The 22,757-nt window shown below is 35.6% G+C and overlaps 2 protein-coding genes across 3 annotated transcripts; one reads left to right on the forward strand and one right to left on the reverse strand.

Moving 5' to 3' along the window:
• The first annotated feature begins 1,336 nt into the window (after positions 1-1,336).
• Positions 1,337-10,826, forward strand: LOC109092878 (myotubularin-related protein 7-like). 2 transcript variants are annotated; one of them, XM_042719187.1, is made up of 14 exons: positions 1,337-1,611; positions 2,058-2,177; positions 2,858-3,020; positions 3,536-3,693; positions 4,311-4,439; positions 4,935-5,069; positions 5,644-5,776; positions 5,855-5,964; positions 6,118-6,243; positions 6,359-6,408; positions 7,059-7,259; positions 8,177-8,311; positions 9,138-9,292; positions 9,840-10,050. In XM_042719187.1, exons 1-14 carry the CDS (start codon positions 1,588-1,590, stop codon positions 9,902-9,904), a joined length of 1,704 nt encoding a protein of 567 aa, XP_042575121.1. In that variant the 5' UTR covers positions 1,337-1,587; the 3' UTR covers positions 9,905-10,050. The 2 variants fall into 2 exon arrangements, with proteins under 2 accessions (XP_042575121.1, XP_042575092.1); XM_042719158.1 differs by having other exon boundaries at positions 1,338-1,611; positions 9,138-9,264; positions 9,840-10,826.
• Positions 10,827-13,583: 2,757 nt separating this feature from the next.
• On the reverse strand, positions 13,584-21,783 carry LOC109092888 (VPS37A subunit of ESCRT-I). The gene is made up of 12 exons (XM_019106604.2): positions 21,361-21,783; positions 20,510-20,584; positions 20,309-20,426; positions 18,780-18,877; positions 18,464-18,674; positions 16,723-16,793; positions 16,468-16,595; positions 16,201-16,259; positions 15,951-16,019; positions 15,055-15,198; positions 14,180-14,263; positions 13,584-14,073 (listed from the first exon to the last, which is right to left on the reverse strand). The coding sequence occupies exons 1-11, from the start codon at positions 21,468-21,470 to the stop codon at positions 14,189-14,191; spliced, it is 1,158 nt and encodes a 385-aa protein (XP_018962149.1). The 5' UTR covers positions 21,471-21,783; the 3' UTR covers positions 13,584-14,073; positions 14,180-14,188.
• Positions 21,784-22,757: the final 974 nt, after the last annotated feature.

Here is a 22,757-nt window from a genome sequence, read left to right on the forward strand (position 1 = left end):
CACCAAAACTCTCTATATTTCGCTGTAGATCATTAAACCATTATTCTGCCTCAAAAGCCTGTTTCATGAGGTGCCTTCGTGCAAAAAGGCTGCCTGCAAAGTCATTGCCTGATACGGCAGCGAGGCAGCAAGTCTCCTGCCTAAGTTTTCGCATGCAGCCATTGTGTAGCCTAAAGAACTAGACTGAGAGACCATTTAAAGGCTTTTGCAGGTGTTTTGAGTTAATTAACTGATTAGAGTGTGGCACCAGGTGTCTTCAATATTGAACCTTTTCACAATATTCTAATTTTCTGTGATACTGAATTTGGGATTTTCCTTAGTTGTCAGCTATAATCACCAAAATTAAAAGAAATAAACATTTGAAATATATCAGTCTGTGTGTAACGAATGAATATAATATACAAGTTTCACTTTTTGAATGGAATTAGTGAAATCAACTTTTTGATGTTTTAATTAAATGACCAGCACCTGTATCACGGTGGTAACTTATCGCCACCTTCTGGACAAATGTTGTATCTACAGACACAATAATTTGAAATCACGAAAATTTAGATTTTTTACGGAAAGAATGATCATAATGTTAAAGAAACAATGAATGTTAGAAATGCGTCATATGACAGAATGACTTAAGAGTCAAATTGTGAAATATGCATATTGCAATATGTACAAATGAAACAGCAAAATACTGCGTGCTTGAAAATCACATGGTAAAAGACAAGACTGTGTGACCAGCCATAGTAACCCTGTGATTGATTCTTTAAATCGTCACTTCAAAAGGTCAAATCAACTTTAAATGTTAATTAAATCATTGGAAATCATTGAAAACATGGAAACAGGTTATTATATATATATATATATATATATATATATATATATATATATCTATATATATATATATATATAATATATAACCTATATATATATATATATTCGTGTATATCGTGTCACTTAAAATACAACATTCATCTATCACCTGTCCTTAGCCTTTATTCTGTTCAAGGACGAAAGCCATTTCAATAACGGGATACAGACGAGAAGTTTGCGCATGCGCTGATGTGAAATAATCCAAGATACCACGAAATACGAATCCTACTATGGCGAGGGATTGTGTCATAAATATTACATAGTTCTTTGTGACGTTGCGTGGTTATCTTCCTAAAGCGGCCAGTCACCAGTACCTTCATTAAAATTAATAAACCAAACCTTGCTCAAAGTGAGTAGAGTATTCGCCCTCTGACTAGAGCCCGCCTATCTTTGTCTGTCTTTCAACCAATCAGTGAGGACTACTGAATTGACGTCACAAAACTTAGTTAATATTCATGAGCCAAGAGTTCGCCATAGTGGGGTTCGTAATGTGCGTGTGCGCTCTGTGTTGTCCACAGTGTATCAGTCTGAGCGCACAGCGGATCTCCGCGCTTAAACCAGAGCCATGGCTTGAATTACAGCACCTGCGGGCCTTGCCGTTATCTAATGATGGTCTTTTAACCAACATGCGACGACTTGCTGTTCTTCTGACCTAAAAAAGACCCGCTCCCCCAGTCGGTCCGGATTAATTTTCTGCGCATCATTTGGACAGGCGTCTCTAGGATGGAGCACATCAGAACACCAAAGGTACTGCTGATGTCCTTTATGTTCGGCTATTAAAAAAAACCGCGTTCTTCCTCTAGATCTATTTCGTTTTGGATTTCATATGCTTAATATTTCATATTAATATTTGTTTACCGAATTAATTTTATGTAAAATAAATGGTTTGACAGAATAAGCCCAAATCATAGGCCACAGTGCATCCCCCATCTTCCTTCATCTAGAGCATTGTAACAAGAACTAAAAAAACACCAACACACACAACAGATCTTACAATTAAATTTTAAAAACATAATCAGATCTTATTTCATTTTTACTACATGAATGTTTTAGAATAATGCCAAGCTAATTGTTAATTAACATGACCTTCAGATTTATATATGTATTGGTAACTGTTGTTTTACAATTGACAACACATAATGTACATCACAAGGTTGGTTTTTAGAAAAAAATACTATATTGTTTTCTTCCAGGTGGAAAATGTGCATATGATTGATAGACTGACCCCCAGAAAATCTACGGTGGGCACATTATACCTCTCCTCAACTCACACTATATTTGTAGAGAACTCGGAGGCCCGCAAAGAGACCTGGGTAGGAATTGAAACCGGTTCATGCAGACAATCAAGCTTCCTCTTGAAAATGACCCCAACTGTTAAAACCACAGTGTCACAAGTCACTGTTATCTGGATAATTACTACAATCAACTGCATTTGTTGTTGCCTTTTTCTGCTCTTTATTTGCTGTATATATACATTTTATTTTATTATTATTGCTTTTTTTTTTTTTTTTGCTGAATCTAAACTAATTCAATTTATCTGTCTAGAGATCTATCTACTTCAGATTATTTATATAACACTTTTTACATACACATTCTGTCAAAGCAGCTTTACAAAAAAATCATGATGTCAATATTTATAATAAATTAAATTAATATCTTCATGCTTTATAGTCAAATACAACAAATCAAACATTCCATACAATATAGTTAAAATACAAGCAATCAAGCAGTCCCTCCAGGATTGAGATATATATATATATATATATATATATATATATATATATATATATATATATATATATATATATATATATATATATATATAAAATTAGTTATTAGTTATATTAGTTATTAATTGTTTATTTGTTAAATTATTTGAGTTATTAATTTGTTATCTGGTGACATTATACCATAATTTCAGCTAATTAATTAATCGTAAAATTTTAAACAAGAAGAGTTCTGCAGCCTCTAAGGATCTCTCTTGCTCTTCTAGGTTCTGCACAGTTTGGTATATAATGTGGAGAGATTCCCAACAAACCCATCAGGAAGTCCTCTCATTATCCGCTGTAAGAACTTCCATGTTTATCGACTGCTGATCCCACAGGAGAGGGACTGTTTAGATGTGCTGGCCTCCCTCACTCGACTTTCACGCCCAGGTGATGTAAAATGCATATTATACTTTGCAAAAATCAAAGGAGTTATACACATGTTGCTTTCAGAGTGTTTTTAAAAAGTCAAATGCATAGGCTATGTGGAATATATGCTTGCTTTTATTCATCTTACTATAATTTAGTATTGAAATGCAATTTACGTTTTTTTTTTTTTTTCATGGCCAGAGTATGTTTCTTGAATAATCAAGTAAAATATACACTAACAAATATCCTGTTAAATTTATGGTTAAAAAAAAAAATGTGTGTGCAGTGGCACACATGACAAATTTACTCACATACGATTTGGCGAAGCATGAATAATGATCCATATATTTGCATTTTCTTCTGTGAAGAGTGAACATTGTGGCTTTGCACATTGCTTAGACAATGCAAGGTCTTAGCTGTGGCATCACAGTTCATTATAAAAATACACAAGACAACGTCAGACCACAATTCTCTGCAGCTCGGTGAGTTTCGCTCATGCTCATTAACTTTAACTAATGTCTGTCTTTATACTGCAGAATCCTATGGAGAGCTGTTTTGTTTCTCTTTTAACCCCAACCTGGATAAAGAGTTAAGGGAAAAGGCCTGGGGCTTCATCGACCTGAAGGCAGAATTCAATCGAATGGGAATACCTAGCAACCTCTGGCATGTCACAGCAGCCAACCATGAGTACAGAGTAAGTATATGCTCAAATGTCTGTTAATTCTCAGGGTCAATAACCAGGTTTTCCTTACCCACAAAATTTCAGAGATCGGTTTTTGAGTTTACGTCTTAAATTACAGTGAAAAACAATATTAAACGTGATATGTATTTTTTTCCCCCAAAAAAACAAACTAGGTAGAAGACTGTGCTTGTGTACTTTAGGAGATGGTTTTAACCTCATGTAGTTACGAACCTATATGACTTACTTTCTTCTATATGAAACATTGAGTAACAGTGACACATCTGATTGGTGGATGATTATGGGAAGAGCAGTTCTTCAATGGAAGTTTGGCTATTAAATGCGATTTGTTTAAAAAAATAAAAAATTAATTGGATTCACGTGGAAATATGGCTTCTACAAAAGAATATTATTATTGCATGCCAATTTCAGAGGTATATACGTTATTTGGATTTGTAAAGTCAGCAGAAAAGAAAAGTTGTTTCAGAGGCAGAGCAAATGATTATATTTTAATGAATTTTCGATGAGCCTTCCACAGAAAGCACATGAATGTGTGTTACTAAATAAACAGGGCCACTTTTGACCATAAGAATGTAAAACAGTAGTCCTAATCAGAATATTTTGATTGGCAGTTGTGTGACACTTACCCGTCAGAGCTGTTTGTGCCAAAGTCAGCCTTTCCTGCTGTCATTGTGGGCAGTGCCAAGTTCCGGAGTCGAGGACGTCTTCCTGTTCTCTCCTACTTCCACAGAGACACCAGTGTAAGTGCAAAAATAATGACACTTTTGAAATCAACATCAGCCCAAAGCAGGCTTTTACTTTTTATATGAAAGTCCTCATGAAATCAAAATGTACTCTATTTACTTTGTTAGTGCATATTGCTAGTCTTGAGGTGAATCTATGGAAGTCTATTCACTGAAAAAAAAAAAAATCAAAATCTGAACTCTTGCTTCCGTTCTGGAATGGCATTCCTTCTCTGATGAAATCTGTTTGACTGCTTGGGCAGGGTATCTTTAATAATGCATATCTAACCGTTAGTTTCCTATGAATGAGAGATGAGAGGAGGAGCACTAAAATAAAACCCCGCCCTCTATTCAGTATTAAATTTTAATTGGAAATACATCACTATACTGAATAACAGCGTGCAGCAACTTCCAGTTCACACGCACGTTAAGCTTACTATGTTAAACCAAAACTTTTCATTGTCTTCACTTCCCCACTTTTCTCTCTTTTAATTCACACACCATTGGTTCTCAGCGTCAATCTGTCGGAGCAGTCAGCCTCTTTCTGGTTTCAGTGCGCGTTCCTCAGATGATGAGCAGATGCTACAAGCCATTATGAAGTCAAACCCCATCAGCGAGTTCATGTATGTGGTGGACACAAGGCCAAAGGTGAGAGATCACAAAACAGTAAGTGGATGGAAAGGTTGGACAAACTGTTTGAGATGGAGTTGTCTGATATAAACTACCATGAAAAAGTTTGGGGTCAACATTATTTTTTTAAATGTTTTTTAAAGAAATATCTGTTGCTCAGCAAGGCTGCTTTTATTTCAGCATTTAATCTGTAGAAAGTGTAATATTGTGACAAAAAGAAAAAAAAGATTCCTTTCTATTTTAATGTATTTTGAAATTTATTCCTTTGATGGCAAAACTGATATTTTCACATGATCCTTCAAAAATCATTCTAATATGGTTCTTAGTATTTTAATGGATACTTGCTCAATAAAAGTATTATTTTTTTTTACAAAAAAATAAAAATAAATAAATAAAATAAAAAAAATCGTATTGACCACAAACTTTTAAATGGTAGAAGCCTATATATTCATTTTCATATCCAGAAATGATTGTTGGCTTTGGCTTGGTGCATATAACCTCAAGACGTTCCAATTATTGTAATGAACTGTACTGTAATATAATGTTGATAATTATGAATACCAGTTTGTACACTGTTTGTAACTATTTCCAGCTCAATGCCATGGCTAATCGTGCTGCGGGGAAAGGCTATGAGAATGAAGACCATTACACTAACATAAAACTGCAGTTCATTGGCATAGAAAACATCCATGTCATGAGGAACAGCCAACAGAAGCTTATAGATGGTGATTACTTTTATACCAGCTCTTGTCTGGTGTTCACTTGCTGTCCACATGGAAAATGAAACTTTTTCTGTCTTGCAGTTGGCGAACTCGCGGCTCCCTCAATGAGTGATTTCCTGTGGGGTCTGGAGAACTCTGGGTGGCTAAAACACATCAAAGCTGTACTAGATGCTGGGGTCTTTATTGCAAAGGCAAGACTTTTCAGAAAGTTTTAAGATGATTTTTAAAAAGCCACGCTCTGTTATCAGAATGTCCAAAAAAACACAAGTAGAAAACCTTAGTACAAATACAGTATGACTGATATAATCACACACGTATTCTTCTGTTCCTGTCTGTGTCACCAGGCAGTGGCAGAGGATGGAGTGAGTGTTCTGGTGCACTGTTCAGACGGCTGGGACAGAACAGCTCAGGCCTGTTCGGTGGCTAGTGTACTACTAGATCCATACTACAGAACTATCAAAGGACTGATGGTAATAATAATGTTGATTACGACTGATCCATTTTGCTATGGTCCAACATCATCTAAGACTAAATGTGTAACATATGTTTTTGCCAGTATTTGAACACAAGTCTCATTCCTTGTAGGTTCTGATCGAGAAGGACTGGGTATCATTTGGACACAAGTTTTCCCACAGGTTTGTGGTTTTCATTTCAATTTGCATGTTTCTGGCCTCACATGTTGGACACCACCTACAACTTTAAATTTAGTTCCTTGAATTGAAGCTTTCTGTGAATATCCTCTACTTTGTATGTTGTGTATGGAAAACATGCGAGACCAGAAAGGCCTCATTCCTGAATCCATAGCAAATACTGTGACTAAACCATCAGTCATGCAGTGTACAGTGTTACTCTGCGTCTCTAAGCTTTAGGTGAGCCTCTACGCTCCAAGAATGAACATTTGTGCACAAATATGAACATTTTCTTACATGGAACATAAAAGAAGAAATTTTCAAGAACGTTCAAGCTGCTTTTTTCCATATAGCAAGTCTTCTAAAGCCATACGTTAATTTTATGTCATGTATAAATTGTTTTTCACTGATCAAAAGTAATTTGCCTGTGCACATATTCACACTTGGCATGTCTTGGTGTGATGCGAGTGACACCAAACCACCGGTTCTTGCTTGTTTTGTAATGTGACACACTAAGTTGGAATATCCAAAAGTGCAAATGAAATCTGAGAAAAGAAAGGTTTGGAATTAAAGAAGGTTAAATGATGATAGATATTTGGATGTTTAACTATATCATTACTATTTACATCTTCATTCATTAATAACATATTCTACAGGTACGCTCACCTTGACGGTGACCCCAAGGAGGTTTCTCCAGTCATGGACCAGTTTCTGGAATGTGTGTGGCAGCTGATGCAGCAGTTCCCCTGTGCGTTTGAGTTCAATGAGCGATTCCTCATACAGCTACACACACATATATACTCCTGCCAGTACGGGAACTTCATCGGCAATTGCCAGAAAGAAAGGAGAGATTTAAGGTAAAAAACACATTTTGCCATTTTTCTGAATATGGATTGCTGAGAGAGCAGAGGTGGGGGGAGCAAGCTTCTACTCGCACAAGCTGCTTGAGCACCTGCAGCTCAACATGTCAGTGTATGTATGTAGGCAAACGGCTAGAAATCAACTACTTTTTGAACTTATAGATGTACTAGTATAGATGGGCCACAGTCTTTTAACTGGCATGTTGTCCACAAAATGGCAAAATCTAGCCAGGAAACCAAATCATGTTTTAAGGGTACCAGGTTGATATTACGAGAGGTCCTGAATCCCCAGATACACCAAACCGACTTGGGACTTACTATGTCCGCCATGTTGTCACTTTCATATGATCTACCAGCATCCGTCATGTCGCTTCACTGCCATTCACAACTCCTCTTCTGTGGCCTCATGGGATTGTAAAGAGTTTATCAGATATACACTTAGTAGGTCATCCAAGTACTTTCGCCCTGTGTTTTATGAAAACTATGAATTGAGACATACTACTTGCCTCGCATACTGTTCTTGCCTGTTATATAGTAGGGAAGTTGGCATATTTGGTTGCAAGGAAAGTCTTGCTTTCATCACTTCCATTTTCTTCTCTTACACTGGTAGCCAATCAGAGCGATTGCTCACATTGGTGGGCTCCGCCACCAATTCAACATGCTCAGTTGGCCGAAAAGCCACTAATGAAGGTCTGGTTAGTGCCAGTAGCATGGAAAATAACCATCTACAGCAATCAAGAGCTGAGGTTCAGATTTGTTTTTTGTTTTTATGGTTGTGGTAAGCCCTTGTTACAGAATCTTGTTAGCAAAAAAAAGGTAATGTACCTTCTCATTATAACTGTTGGACCGGCTTGGTTTCATTACCTATATGCACTAGTTTACTCATTCGGCCTCCCTTTTTGTGAACTATGCAGGTTACAGGAGCGAACACACTCTTTGTGGCCGCACCTATGGGAGAACAGGGCTGAATACACAAACCCTCTGTACAGGACAGACCACAGCCAGACACAGGGGGTTCTGAAACCTCTCACCACTGCCTACTGCTTCAAGTAAGTCAAGCGATCAGAATGGCCTCTATACAATCATTAGACTTCTTCTCACGTCCCTTTGCATGATAGTCATGCTTCCTTCTGAACTGGCTCAGAGATGACAAAGGTCCATACTGTAAGAATGAGAAAGGGAAGTGAAAGTATATTGGTCACAAAATAGCTTGCAGTGACACTTTCATTTTTCTTTATTTCTTTTTTTCAACTAATGTAGCAATTTCTTTAAATGGGAATAAACACACTTGTTAATTTAGTACTTTCCACCAAGGCACATTAGTGGACTTGTGAAAGACTGTTACCATATAAGAGCTGCCGTTTGACTTGACCACTAGGGTGTTTTCTCACCTTTAATTATTTAATTTTGGCTAATCCTGAACTGAAATAATGCTTAACAGAAATATATGTACAATATAATATACAATATTAGCTGTTAATTAGTACATATTAACACCTTATTCTGCATGACCATATTTTAGATCCCTTAATCCTACCCTATACCTAAACTTATCAACTACCTTACTAATTAATAAGCAGCACATTAGGTTTATTGAGGCAAAAGTCATAGTTAATAGTTAGTTAATAATAAGAATTGGTCTTCAAACTAAAGTGTGACCTATAATAGTATACTAGTACTAATAGTGATAACACTATAATAGTAAATAATGCTTAAAGAACACACCAACATGGTAGAACATGCAAAATATAAACAGAATTATAGCAAAAACATTTTATAGCCATCCTAAATACATTATGTTTTTGCAAAATTAACAAAATGGGTTTATTTAACATTGTGCAATAGAGGAGTAACCAACTGGAAATGACGTTTTAGGTTTTGGAAGGGGATGTACGGCCGTGCAGAGAAAAGTGTAGCTTCACACCAGTCTCCAGCCGATTGCCTGAATGCGGTGAGGGAGGAGTCACAACAATTGGAGGAGGAGCTTAGCGCCCACCAGGAGGTACCACGGGAGACGGACGCGGGACAAGGCATACACACGCATGCATAAATATCACATATGTATCATCAAGCATTTTAAAATGCATCCACTAGTAGAGGATGGGCACATAATTCATTCCCACACGTTACAAGTATACTATGCAGAATGCTTGTGTTCCATTTCAATAGGGTGACCATACGTCCTCTTTTTCCTGGACATGTCCTGGCAGGGATTTTTAAGGCGCATAAATGTCCAGGTTTTGGCTTTGATTTTCTATTGCTTTCATACTTGCTAAAGGTAATGAATGAAAAGTAGTTTGACTAATAGCTTGCAGGGATTGTGCATAATCGACCAATCATCATGTGCGATAAGGTGGGATCTACACAGAATGGTCATAAAATGCATGGGGACTGTTAATAGGAAAACAAAGCCAAAACTCAGACATTTTTGGCACTTTAGGGACATGCCCAGGAAAACAAGGATGTATGGTCACCCTAATTTCAAACATGAGCCCAAGAGAATCTAATTTGTTCCTTCTATTTGCTGCACTAATGTAAAACTCACCAACCTTGTCCTCTTCAAACTTACCTCTACAGAGACTTGCCCAACTGAAGGAGAAGAAAACTTCAGGGGGGAGGAAGAAGACCAACAAGCTGTCTGAACGTGTCCGCCGTCCAATTCCAATCGAGAGCAAACTCAGCAGCCCTCTAGACTACTTCACCACCACAAGAAGCGAGAAACATACTCCTTCCTTCACACTGCCACTAGAGTTAGCAGCCCCACCCAAGAACGGTGACCCTGATGACCTTTCAACCTGCAGTGATTTCGAGTCAGGCGTGGCTGACCTCAGCAGCCGCTCCTCTAGTGCTGGAGACGATGCTAAGGACCCCGACTCAGATGAAGCGGTCAAAACAAACGTCTGAACTAAAACAGAACTGGTGGCAATAGGGATAAAAGCACAGTAACGGGTACCAAACTAGGAACCCGTTAGTTAGTTTTTTTTATGTTATTTTAATTTTTTTAAACTGTGTCCGAATTTATATTTAAGTATGTGAACAAGTACATATATCCAAGATGGTCTGGCAATAAGACCATATTCCATTAGAGTAAAATCTTTTTTCTTGTATAGTATTTTAAGTTTTGGTTTGACTGTATATTTCACTGTCTGATCCTTCAAGCTCTTGGTCATTTTAGTCTTGATATTCTCCATAGCTTCTGTATGTTCGGAGCAGCATATTATCATACTACTCACGCTAATACACAGAACATACATCAGATACCCAGTATTATGGAAGCTTGTTTCAGCCATGGGATAAAAACAATAAAAAGGTAATTGCTACCTTTTTATCTCACAATTCTTTTTTTTTTAATATCCAATCCAATCCACTTTATTTCTATAGCACATTTTACAAACACAAAGTTTCCAATGTGCTGCACAAAAGACTCAAAACATACAAAGCAATTTATATTTAATATAAAAATATATTTATTTATATTAGTTTATATTTCATAATTTTGTTCTTGGAGTTATGACTTTTTTCTCAGAATTCTGAATTGACATTTCACAATTTTTTTTTTTTACACCACAGAATAAAAAATAAAAATTGCAACTTTATCCTCATAATTCAGACTTTTTGTCTCGCAATTCTGAATTTATATCTCACACTTTTTTTCCTTGCAGTTTTGAGAAACAATTTTTTTTTTACATCTCAGTTTTTATCTGCCACAAAAAATGTTCTCACAATTTTGATTTTTTTTTTTTTTTTTTTTAACTGAGAATAAATAAAAGATATAAACTTTGAATTGTGAGATGAATTTTTTTTATTCTTTTATCCCATGAAGGAAACTTTACAGGATTAAAGCTTCTATACAGAATTCATACAACATTTGAAAATACTGGGTCCTTCAAAGCAGTATTAATTTCTTTTTTTTTATTATTATTATTATTGGGTTTGAAAATACAATGCAACCATTTTATTTGACCATATAGCAAGGCATTATGCTAATTCTAATTTCATGTTATTTGTAAAAACAGTAGGCAAAATAGAGTATGCTAGTATTCCATTCCAATCCTAGCTCAGATCGTCATGGAAATTGGACTGTGCCTTTAAGACCATCAGATTCCCACCTGTGTGTTTAGAAAATCTTAAACAGAAATTATGAGAATTTGCTGTACATGTGAAAACAAGAACTATATGGAATCAAGAGCAGTATGGCACCCACACTACATTTACTTCACACTTCTGTAACTGTAGGCATACTCTGGCATATAGACAATCAATCCCTCACACATCGCTGTCATTACTTTTACAGCAACAACAGTAGATTTTAAACAATTTGACTAGAACATATGAATATCTACATTTCTAAGGCAAATGCTCTCAATAAAATGTTTGCCAAACAGCAAACAAAATAACAGGATATCTGGAACTGTTTTTTTTTTATCGACATCATTTTTAAATGTGAAACTGCTTTAAATGAAACTGCAATATGATTGTTTCCAAACAGGTTTCCTAAACACCTCCACCTCATCTTCGACTGTTGGACAAATAAGTCAAACACAGCCCTGCAGTGCTTTGAAAGGAGCATTTACAAAGTGTTTACACACTTCATGAAGTCACCTACGAATGGCTTACATATAGTTATCTTTGGCAATTTAACAATGAAAAATGGCACATTTCACCTTTTTAGCAGAAACTGAACTCTTGTGGATGCACTCATAGAATTCTGGCTGATAACTCATAAATGCCCAAATTTAAAATAGAATGCTATTTTGGCAAAATATATTAAAAATGAAACCTTTCCTTTTAAACCTTAGTTGTGCTCTAGTCATTTTTTTGACAGGAAAATGATTTTCTTTTCCATGAAAATGCATTAGTTAGGACTAAAACTTACTGACTTCGCTCACACGGGGTATAAAAGCTTCCCAAAAAAAGATTGATATTTAAATTTTTTTTCTCCCACCTGTGTTCCCCACTTTAAAGGGGACACATTAGATGCCACTCTTCCACAAGTAGATATGATTGCAACATAGTATACTTTGGTTCAAATTCCTCAATGGTCGTGTAAAACAACACTATTTTTACCTTGTAAAAAACAGCTCTGCCCAGTCACCTGTTTCGGTGCATGTCTCTTTAAATGATAATGAGCTCTGCTCACCCCTCCCCTCTCTTCTGTTTTTTGTTTATTCGGTGGCACATTACCATCAAAAACAGAACTAATCCACTGCGTCCTCAGTGGCTCTGATGTCGGGAGAAAATGAAGACTCTTATGTTCACTTTAACATCCAACTACAAAACACCGGCACTGCTTACGAGACTTTGTTGTCGCTACAGCTGAACGCGGAGAAAACTGGTTCCAGCAAAACTGTACAAGCATACAACTGGCTGAGGGCGGAAATATGCTAATGCAGGACAGTCCGTCAGTGGCCATGGGCGGGGCTTGAGCAATATGATGTCATACTGCTCAGAAAATCAAAACGGCTTGATAATTGAGAATGTTCAAGTTTTTGGTGTTTAAAAAATAAGAGCGAACGGACTTTTATCATTGTAGGCTGGTTTGTGTCCACACACTGCTAAGACATTTACATGCAAGCAACATGTAAAAGTGAATTTTACATCCGATGTCCCCTTTAAGTGATGCTTTAGGGGCTGTTCACATATCATGTCCTTTGCGCGCTCAAGTTTGTTATTTCAAATGAAGACGCGTGGCAGGCGTGCTCATAATGGAAGTGACTCGGTATGAAGCGCTCATTTTTTCCAGGTGCATCCGCGTCGCATCGCAACTTTTCAGAATGCTACAAGTGCACCGCAGGTCATGTGACAAGAACCAACCAATCAGCTTTATCCTTTCCTGTAACAACATTGACAGCTCAGCCAAGATGAAGGAACAGCTGATCATAGCTGTATATGGATAGCCATTTTTAAATAAATTTAGTAGCAGAGCTACTGCAAGCGATTTTTAGTGCTGCAAATCCATTTATTCTTTGCTGAAATTTTCACGTCTTCATGGAGAGCGCAGGTCATGGTTGCTTAGCAACAGCAGACGCCTCCAAAAGCAGAAAGCAGCGCACCTAGCGTTTTCCACGCGTTTTAGGCGCGACATGTGAACGGCCCCTTACACTGTTAGGTTAAACTATAGGAAACATAATCTTCATGTAAAAATAGAGGAAATTAGCACAATTAAATGTCCAATACTTACAATACCAAATGAATAAATTAAAAAATCTCTAATAATGACTTACAACTGATATGGTACCTACATACCATAGGTGCATCTGTACCTCTGGTGTCTAATGGCATTAACGTTACTGAAGATGCAAAGCCACACTTAAGCCATAGCACGGATTATTCTAAATGTTTTATTAACCTATCAAATTAAATAAACATATAATACAATGTCTAATTATAATAAAGGCTTTTATCAACATTATTAAATACAGTATGTTTTTGTCGGCAGCATTAACATTTTTCAAAATCATCTTCAAGTGCATACAAGGCCCAATCCCATTTGTCATATAAACTCAAACTGAACTAATAAGCTTAGAACTCATCCTGTTTCTGAACACTATTAAGAACAGATTGCTCTCCTCTGATTACAGCCTTTGGGTCACAGCCAGACTGGGCACATCCAGACGTACTCACATCTGGCCTACTCAACCAGGGGAGCGTGTCGCTTTAGGAAATTCTGTGCAAAAATCACTTTGATTTCATGAAATGATGCCGAAATCTCTTTTTCATATGTATCTAGGTTTGCCCACTCAAGGCTGTAGGCCACAAGATGTGCTGCTTGTCTTAAGCTCACCGGTCTGCTGGTAGATTGATCCCAAACCTGTAATAAAGAATATTATGTTTATTTACTAACACAAGAGTTAAAAACACTTTTTTAATATTAGTAAATCAGTCTGTTGAGTTGGAAGAAAATATAAAAGACCTACCCGGGGCATTCAATCTAATGTGTGGTAGGGAACCGTCATGCATTGCTGGAGCTTTTCCTCTTTGGCTCTTCTGCAATGGCAAAGCTGAAAAAGAAGGTTAGATCACTGTGTTAATTTTCAGGAAGTGCACAAGTCTTTCATATCAGACCTTATGAGAAGATCCAATTAAATGACAAGTTAACTGTGTTAACTTTCTATTGTAACAGGAAGTCGTGGCAGAACATGAGACTCATGAGCATCACGGCAGTCTTACGAAATGTTTCTCAATAAAAACCTGTGTATTGCTTCAAGACAGCAAACATACATCTGTTTTTATTTATTTATTTTTTGTTTTTATTCATTTAATCAATTGATTATTCCATTTAATAATAATAACTGGTTATGTTATGATTGTGTGGTTTCGAGAGATATCTGTCTTCACAAGTAAGAAATAAGAGAAAGTCTCCAATTCAAGGTTTTTATCCTCTCAGGATGATACTGTGAAGCATTAAGCTTTTGGTTTGGCACAATAACACTTGTTGATTTGTAATGGTCATTGTACTGGTTTGAAGTTCTGACATTCAATTTTTATTCAATAAACTCATTTTTTATAATCATCACTTTGTCTCCTACTTTCTGTTCTTCCTTGGCTTCCTCTGTCAACCTTTCAGGCTCATAGGAGGCTTTTAGTTAATACAGTTTTGCTAACTGATTTTTAGTATCAAACAAGACTTGCTATAAACGGATGTCTGGCAAAGAGACTGCATCCAATATTCCTAGCATGGATAAAGTTATGCGTATAATTTCAAAATAGTGTGATGAATTGCCTATAGTGTTCTACTGGACGTGCTTATAAATATTTGTTCGTTGTTTCATACATGATATTGCTTTAATACCGTTCTCTTTTCCATGAAGCTGGTTAAGAATTCATCAATTTCTGTCTTTCCTTCCAGGAAGTTCTCCGCTGTCTCCTCAGACTCCTCTTCAGCCTGATGGGCCGCCACCTTTAATCTGGCCTGCAGCGCACTCAGACTGCAGCTCTGGCAGAGGAAAATCAAAAAAATAACATTACAAAAAAAATACATCTGAATTTCCCGCAGCTATTACTCCAGTCTTCGGTGTCACATGATCCTTTTATACTATACAAGAAATTATACTAATCTGCTCATTTGGTGCTCAGGAAACATCTCTTATGATTAAAATTGTTGAAATCAGTTGTGCAGAAAAAAAGAGGAAAAAATTAATACTTCTATTCGTTAAGGACACATTAAATTGATCAAAAGTGACAGCAAAGACAATATTTTTATCGGTTTAACGGTTTTCACACAAAAACTCTATAAGCAGCAAAAAACCTGACTATTAATAATGAGCAATAATTGATAATAATTAAGCACCAATTCTGAAGACTTCTGGAGTAATGGCTGCTGAAAATTGTACTTTTCAATCACAAGAATAAAATTATATCCTAAAATATATTAAAATATAAAATAAGTAGTAATATTTCAAAATAGTACTGTTTTACTGTATTTTTGATTAAATAAGTATATAAATAATTCATATTTTGTCAAGTCCATTCAACAACCAGATCCAAATGTAACTGGATTAACAAAAACTGAAAGGCCAAAAAAACGGTAAAAGATGCAATACGGAAGCATAAAAAACACAAACACAACACAGGAATGTAAAAAAGCTTTGAAATGTTCAATATTAGACTAGATGAAAACTAGAATACTATTTTCCGTTTCCTTGTCCAACAGACTTCTTGTCACAATCATGTGCATGTGTGTTTTACCTCACTGAGCTCATGTTGTCTTTGCATTTTGGTTTCAAATACCGACTTCATCTGGGTTAACTGTTCATACTACAGAAAATGAAACACCAGATAACCGTTAGCATATTGACAAGACTGTAATGTGGGATCCAAAAGTCTGAGATAATTTGTGAAAATGCTACTATTTTGAATTATGCAACACAGGGAAGTTGAATTGAACAATTAAATCACAGACTTTTGGACCAAGTACAGTATTTGGGAAAGTACGTACTTTACACAACATCTCTTGTCTCTTGCCCTCCAGTTGAGGCTCGAGCTGTAGGTTCTTCTCTGCAAGCAAGACATATTCCCTCTGTTATTCACAAACCTGATCTGATCTATGGTGAATTGTGTGAGAGGTGTGAGCTTGTTGTTTTAAAGACTAACTTGATTCAAATGATGTGTGTAATATTTGTTTACAAGAAAATTTCCAATGATCCCACTTTAGTCCAAAACTGATCTAGAATTAAGTAACTAGCTCAGTCTGCAGAAAACTCACTGGCTATCTCTACGATGTTGTTGACCAGCTCCTCTTTGTCAGAGGTTACTTGTTTGAGCTGAGGCAGACACATGAAGAACTCCAAGAGCACGTCATCTTGATCGCTCATGTCCTTCAGTTGAGAAACACTAGGAGATTACAAACAGACAAACCCAGCAGAAAGAAGAGAGAATGTGATGAATGTCAAATTCATATGTAATAAAAAATATATATACATATTTTAGTATATTTTTTAAAAACCCTGACATAGTGTACCTCATCTCAGACAGTTCTGGAAAGGTATCTGGGATTTCAGGCATCTTGTATATGTGTCCATTCAGACCGTACTACAGAGGAAGAACATCAAAAGTGAGCTTTCACAGGTTATTGTGGCTTGAATTACGTGTGTTCCTGTTTCCACACCTCTCAGTGCTTCAGATTTACTGAACAGAAAGTGTTTGTGTGCCTGTTACTGCATGCTGAATGGCATCAGACTTGATAGACATCTTTTTTAATCAAACAATGGGTGAGTAATACGCTCCATTATTGAATGTTGCTTCATATTGCAAAAGTCTTTGTTGTTTAATGGGATATAGTGCATTTTCAGTGCTAAATTCAGCGGTACGTGCTTTAAGGAAGCCCATTTCCATTCCGTCACACACACACACACACACACACACACACACACACACACACACACACACACACACACACACACACACACACACACACACACACACACACACACACACACAAACATGCTTTGGTCAATCATAAAAATGTTGAAATTCTAAGAATAAGTCATAATTATGAGATAAAAAGTTGAAATAATGAGACATAAATAGTTGTTTTTTCAGTCATAATTTTGACTTATAAGTATGACTTAGTATGAAATAATTTAGACTTTTTAAATCATAATGAGTTAAAAAGGTATGACATACTAAATCAGAATTATGAGATGAGACAAAAGTATGCCAAATAAAACATTAGAATTATGAGAAAGTTGAAATAATAAAATATTTATTTTTTGTTTTAATTACGAATTTTTATCTTGTAGTTTCTACTTATCAATTATAATTTACCAAAGCATGTTTTTTCCCCACATGTAGCAGAATTGGCCTTTCATAAGGCATAGCAAACTGAACTTAGTATTGAAAATGCACTGTGTCCTATTTATTAACAAAATTCTGCTTTAGCTAACAGTGTGAATACTGTGACCTCTTAATATGGGTCATAATCATGAGATTAAAGTCAAAATTATGACATACCAAGTCATAAATATGAGAGAAGTCTAAATTACTACATACTACATCAAAATTATGAGATAAAAATTTAAATCATGAGATTAAAAAGTCATAATTACTTTTTACACATAATTTCAACTATGATTTTTCATGTCATGATTTATAAAAGCATGATTTTTTTTTCTTATGTGATGGAAATGTGACAATGCATAAACACTCTCAGAAACTTGCACCCACATTTCTGCTACACAGCTCTACGCTGCTTAACCAAACAGTGTGAATCCAGTTACCTCTAAATAAGAGAAAGGTGCTTAATATTGTGTGTGTGGTGTAAAACAGATATAAAAAATACAGTAAAACAAGTACTGTGGCCTTGTTTTTAACTGAACTTGGATATGTAGCAGGTGGCAGGGACAGTGGAGGAAATTTAAACTAAACATAATGCCACATTCAAATATATCACATCTAGTTCCTGTTTTACTTTGTGCACAACACCCTGAATCCTACTTTTGTAGTCTGAATATGAAAAATGAACAAAAAATATGATTTCTACCAAGTCAACCCAAGACAGTTTTTTTTATTGTATAAAAGCCTGTTGCAGTCTGAACTGTCAGATAAGAACTCAAGTAGTCTTTTTTCACCGTTCAGAACACAAGTTCTCAGCAACACATACAGTGTGTGCAAGTGTCTCTAGATATAACTGTGTAAAAATACAGAAATTGTAATCTTAATAGACCGATTGGCTGATTTTGGACTGAATGCCTGGTAGGTACCTGTGAGTCAGCAGTTGGTACCGGAAGAGGAAGGTCGGTGATGAGTCCAAAAGCTGGTGCTGCTGGTCGGGGAGGGGCTTGTTGAGGCTCCACCCCTGCATGTGGCACAGGGGCAGGGCCGATAGGCCGCTGACCATCCTGTGGTGGGAAGGCAGGAACAAAATGGAAGCCCTGAGTTGGGTAAGGAGGCATCCCCGATGGTTTGTACATACTGAGCCAAAAGACAAAGATAACAAAAGCACAAATTAGACAACTTCCTTATTAGACCTAATTTAACTAAGATTTAACTTCTAGTAAAATGGTGAAAAATACTCACTAAGGAAAGGTGGAACCCGACATCAAGGCAGGAGGACTTTTCCAAAACTCATCTAGCAAACTCTGAATTACTTTGCCTAAATCTGAATGCATTCCAAACGATTAGAAAGGGAAAAAGAAATAAATGTATAACAGTTGAGCTTATGGAACTTTTTTCTGAATGTTCTGTAATACAAGTTAAACAGCTTTGTAGTTCAAAGTCAACAAAAAACAGCATGTGACTTGGTTTTATCCATCAGGAATTAATTAGATCATGAAAAGTGGCTTTAAATTACTTGGCAAGAACCAAGGTGTTACTGAATTAAAACTAATACCGACATTTTATACTGAATTATTTTCATAAATAAAATGTTCTGTCTTTTGAATTTGTAGGACATTCACAGTGTTTCATTTCAAATCATAAAAATGTGATCAGTTTGTGTGTGATCAGCAAGCTGAGACACCATGCATCAAATCAAAAGAAGTAATTATCAGCATGTTTTGATCAGTGGAAGATGATTTGGAGCAGTAGGGTACATTTACATGACAACGAATTTTGTTTCCGTTGTTGAAAAGTTTCATGTACAGATGACAAAGTTGTCAACATGATCCCCATTCAGATGGATCCACGAAAGCAACTAAAAACACTGCAGTATGCATGCCAGGCCAGTAGTTGGCGATGTCACTTTGTAAAGAAACACTATGAACTTATGCACATACACATTCCTATTGACTGAACACGTAATACACATGCACACGATGTCTCTGATTTCACAAATTCATGTTTTTGTAGTGTATACGAAACAGTACCATACAATAACAGTATGGTTTTTAAAAACCTGCCTTTGAAACTCGTTTTCAAAAGCTAGTTTGAAAATGCCATTTCGTGTAAATGAACAGCCAAAACGTATAAAAAGTAGGGCTGTCAAATGATTAATCACGATTAATCACATCCAAAATAAAAGTTTTGTTTACATAATATATGTGTGTATACTGTGTATATTTATTATGTATATATAAATACACACACATGCATGTATATTTAAGAAGAATATGTTATGTTTATATATTAAATATATTTATATATAATATAAAATATAAGAATATAAATATATAAATGTATATACATGTAAATATTTTCTAAATATATAATTTATGTGTGTGTATTTATATATACATAATAAATATACCCTGTACACATACATATATTATGTAAACAAAACTTTTATTTTGGATGTGATTAATCGTGATTAATTAAAAAAAAAAAAAAAAAAAAAGGTTTTCCTTTTTAGTTGAAAACTGTTGTGCAAATACCCCTTTAAAAATTACAAATAAAAAGTTTTTTTGCATCCATAACTCAAAGTTTGAACACAAAGGTGACATCACAGAAAATTAAAAGTAGTTTCAGAAGTAGAGCAAATTATTGCACTTTGATGAAAGATTATGGGGACAAACTTTTTTTTTTCTTTTTTCATTGATGTAAGATCAGTGTTGACTTTAAAAACCACTTTCAGATTCCAACTAAGTCATATAAAATGATGAAAAACTTACATTAGTTATGAGTGGACTGGTAACCATTGTTCCATTGTTACTGTCTATTAAATGATGACCTACTGGTGGGAAAACACTGACCACTGGTTTCTCCTGAGGAAACTGTGGAGGGAGCAAGCTGTGGATGACAGCAAATGTCAAATTATATGAACCCCCACTATCAAAACCACTATACACCATACAAATTTGTTTTATACTTACATATTGACAGTAATAGTTGAATTGTTGACAGTAAAAGGAAGTCTGTACTCTACATCCTTCTGAATTTCTGCAAGACTTGGAGACATCATGCACAGAATTAAGTCAAGACAAATAATGAAGAATTTCATTTACTATAACAACAAATGAGTGCTACATCCACTTGTTAGTAAATCTCGGCCAATTATGGTGTTTGGGGGCGGGACTACTTGTTTGGCAGACCAATGAAGGACACAGCAGTGTTTGGGGAAACATGTTAGAAAACCATCATTATATTTGCTATTACATCATATTTTGGTATATTGGCGCAGAAATCACTGTATATGGTTAACTACACTGGCAGTTTCGTATTAGAAACTGAAAGATAGAATATTTTGATATACTCTCCATTGCGTTTATGGGTCAAAAATCGTGTGCTTTTAATGACTGGTAAATGTAACTTAATCAGAATTAGGGAAGTTAAACCTGCTCAAGAAGACAATGGCTCTGTCGTTGTGTTAAATATGAAACAAGGTGTAACATGCCACTGATTTAAGATCTGTCTTGTTGAGTAAGAAGGGATCTGGAGTAAACTATGAAGAGCTAATACTTTAATCTGAATCGTGGACAGCACATCCAGAACACGCAAAGAACAACAAGAACAACAACAACACAAATCGGGGTTTCCAGATGATTCATTTCACTGATCAGACCATTGGGCACATGTTATCAAGCCTAAAATCGTAATGTATAACGTTAGTTCATTTTGGCTGTCTCAAATCTTAGCGTGCTCTCTTTTGCTACACTGAACACCTAAACGCTGTCCAGGTATTCGGCTCTCTAGGTTTGGGACACAGCCATTCAGTGAGACTTACTTGGAGTGAGCAGCTTTGAGAGACTCGATCTGTCTCTGTCTTTGTTTCTGTAAACTGTTCAGAGGAGGGATCGATCCAGAGCCCTTGGACTGGGGGAAAATCCAGTTCATTCTCGCCGGCCGAAACGAAAACGCTTGAATCTCTCGGTGGTGTCAGTTTGAAGAGGCCTGACGGAATGAAACAGAAAATTCAAGAAATACCCAACGCCACCATTAGCATTAGCTACGACACTATCTAGACTTGTACTAATATTAGCTACCTAACAGCCGTTTAAATGAGTGAACAGTAAATCTAAAAGAAACGCTTATGACTGCTGAATAAGATACGTTGCGTTTTAGTAACACTGTGTAGTCTGAAGTACACGGGCTCGCACGAAAACAACCCGTGTGAGCGTGACGTCAGCTGCTCGCGTCATCACTCACAGCAGGGAGGAGTTTAAAGAGACGCGGGCCTAAGAACATAGAAGGCTGCTTGATATATATATATAGTACAAACCAAAAGTTTGGAAACATTACTATTTTTTATGTTTTTGAAAGAAGTTTCTTCTGCTCATCAAGCCTGCATTTATTTGATCAAAAATACAGAAAAAAACAGTAATATTGTGAAATATTATTACAACTTAAAATAATAGTATTCTATTTGAATATACTTTTTAAAAAAAATAATTTATTCCTGTGATGCAAAGCTGAATTTTCAGCATCATTACTCCAGCCTTCAGTGTCACATGTAACATCCAGTCTATCACATGATGATCATTTAGAAATCATTCTAATATTCTGATTTATTATGAGTGTTGGAAACAGTTCTGCTGTCTAATATATTTGATGAATAAAAGGTTAAAAAGAACTGCATTTATTCTAAAAAAAAAAAATTCTAATAATATATTCTAATAATATATTTTCTTTACTATCACTTTTTATCAATTTAACACATCCTTGCTGAATAAAAATATTGATTTTATATAAAAAAAAGAAAGAAAAAAAATTACTGACCCCAAATTACTGACCAGTAGTGTATATTGTTATTACAAAATATTTATATTTTAAAAACATAGCTTCTTTTTTTATTATTTTTTTTTTTTACTTTTTATTCATCAAAGTATCCTAAAAAAGTATCACATGTTCTGAAAAAATATATTAAGCAGCAGAACTGTTTCCAACTTTGATAATGAATCATCATATTAGAATGATTTCTAAAGGATCATTGTGATGATGATCCTAAAAATTCAGCTTTGCATCACAGAAATAAATGATAATTTAAAGTATAATAAATGTAAAAACAATTATTTTAAATTGTAATAATATATCACAATATTAAATTTTTTCTGTATTTTTGATCAAATAAATGCAGGCTTGATGAGCAGAAGAAACTTTGAAAAGTAATGTTTCCAAACTTTT

The sequence above is a fragment of the Cyprinus carpio genome, chromosome A1, assembly GCF_018340385.1.
Source record: "Cyprinus carpio isolate SPL01 chromosome A1, ASM1834038v1, whole genome shotgun sequence".
Lineage (NCBI taxonomy): Eukaryota > Metazoa > Chordata > Actinopteri > Cypriniformes > Cyprinidae > Cyprinus > Cyprinus carpio.

What these genes read in the sequence shown, in the direction of transcription:
- LOC109092878 (XM_042719158.1), top strand. Translation starts at nt 1,588, where the DNA reads ATGGAGCACATCAGAACACCAAAG. An exon ending in CCAACAGAAGCTTATAGATG is followed by an intron (nt 5,777 to 5,854) that starts GTGATTACTTTT and finishes TCTGTCTTGCAG; the next exon opens with TTGGCGAACTCGCGGCTCCC. An exon ending in CTGGGGTCTTTATTGCAAAG is followed by an intron (nt 5,965 to 6,117) that starts GCAAGACTTTTC and finishes CTGTGTCACCAG; the next exon opens with GCAGTGGCAGAGGATGGAGT.
- LOC109092888 (XM_019106604.2), bottom strand. Translation starts at nt 21,470, where the DNA reads ATGAACTGGATTTTCCCCCAGTCCAAGGGCTCTGGATCGATCCCTCCT. An exon ending in TCGGGTTCCACCTTTCCTTA is followed by an intron (nt 18,675 to 18,779) that starts GTGAGTATTTTT and finishes CTTTTGGCTCAG; the next exon opens with TATGTACAAACCATCGGGGA. An exon ending in GACAACATGAGCTCAGTGAG is followed by an intron (nt 15,199 to 15,950) that starts GTAAAACACACA and finishes TTCCTCTGCCAG; the next exon opens with AGCTGCAGTCTGAGTGCGCT.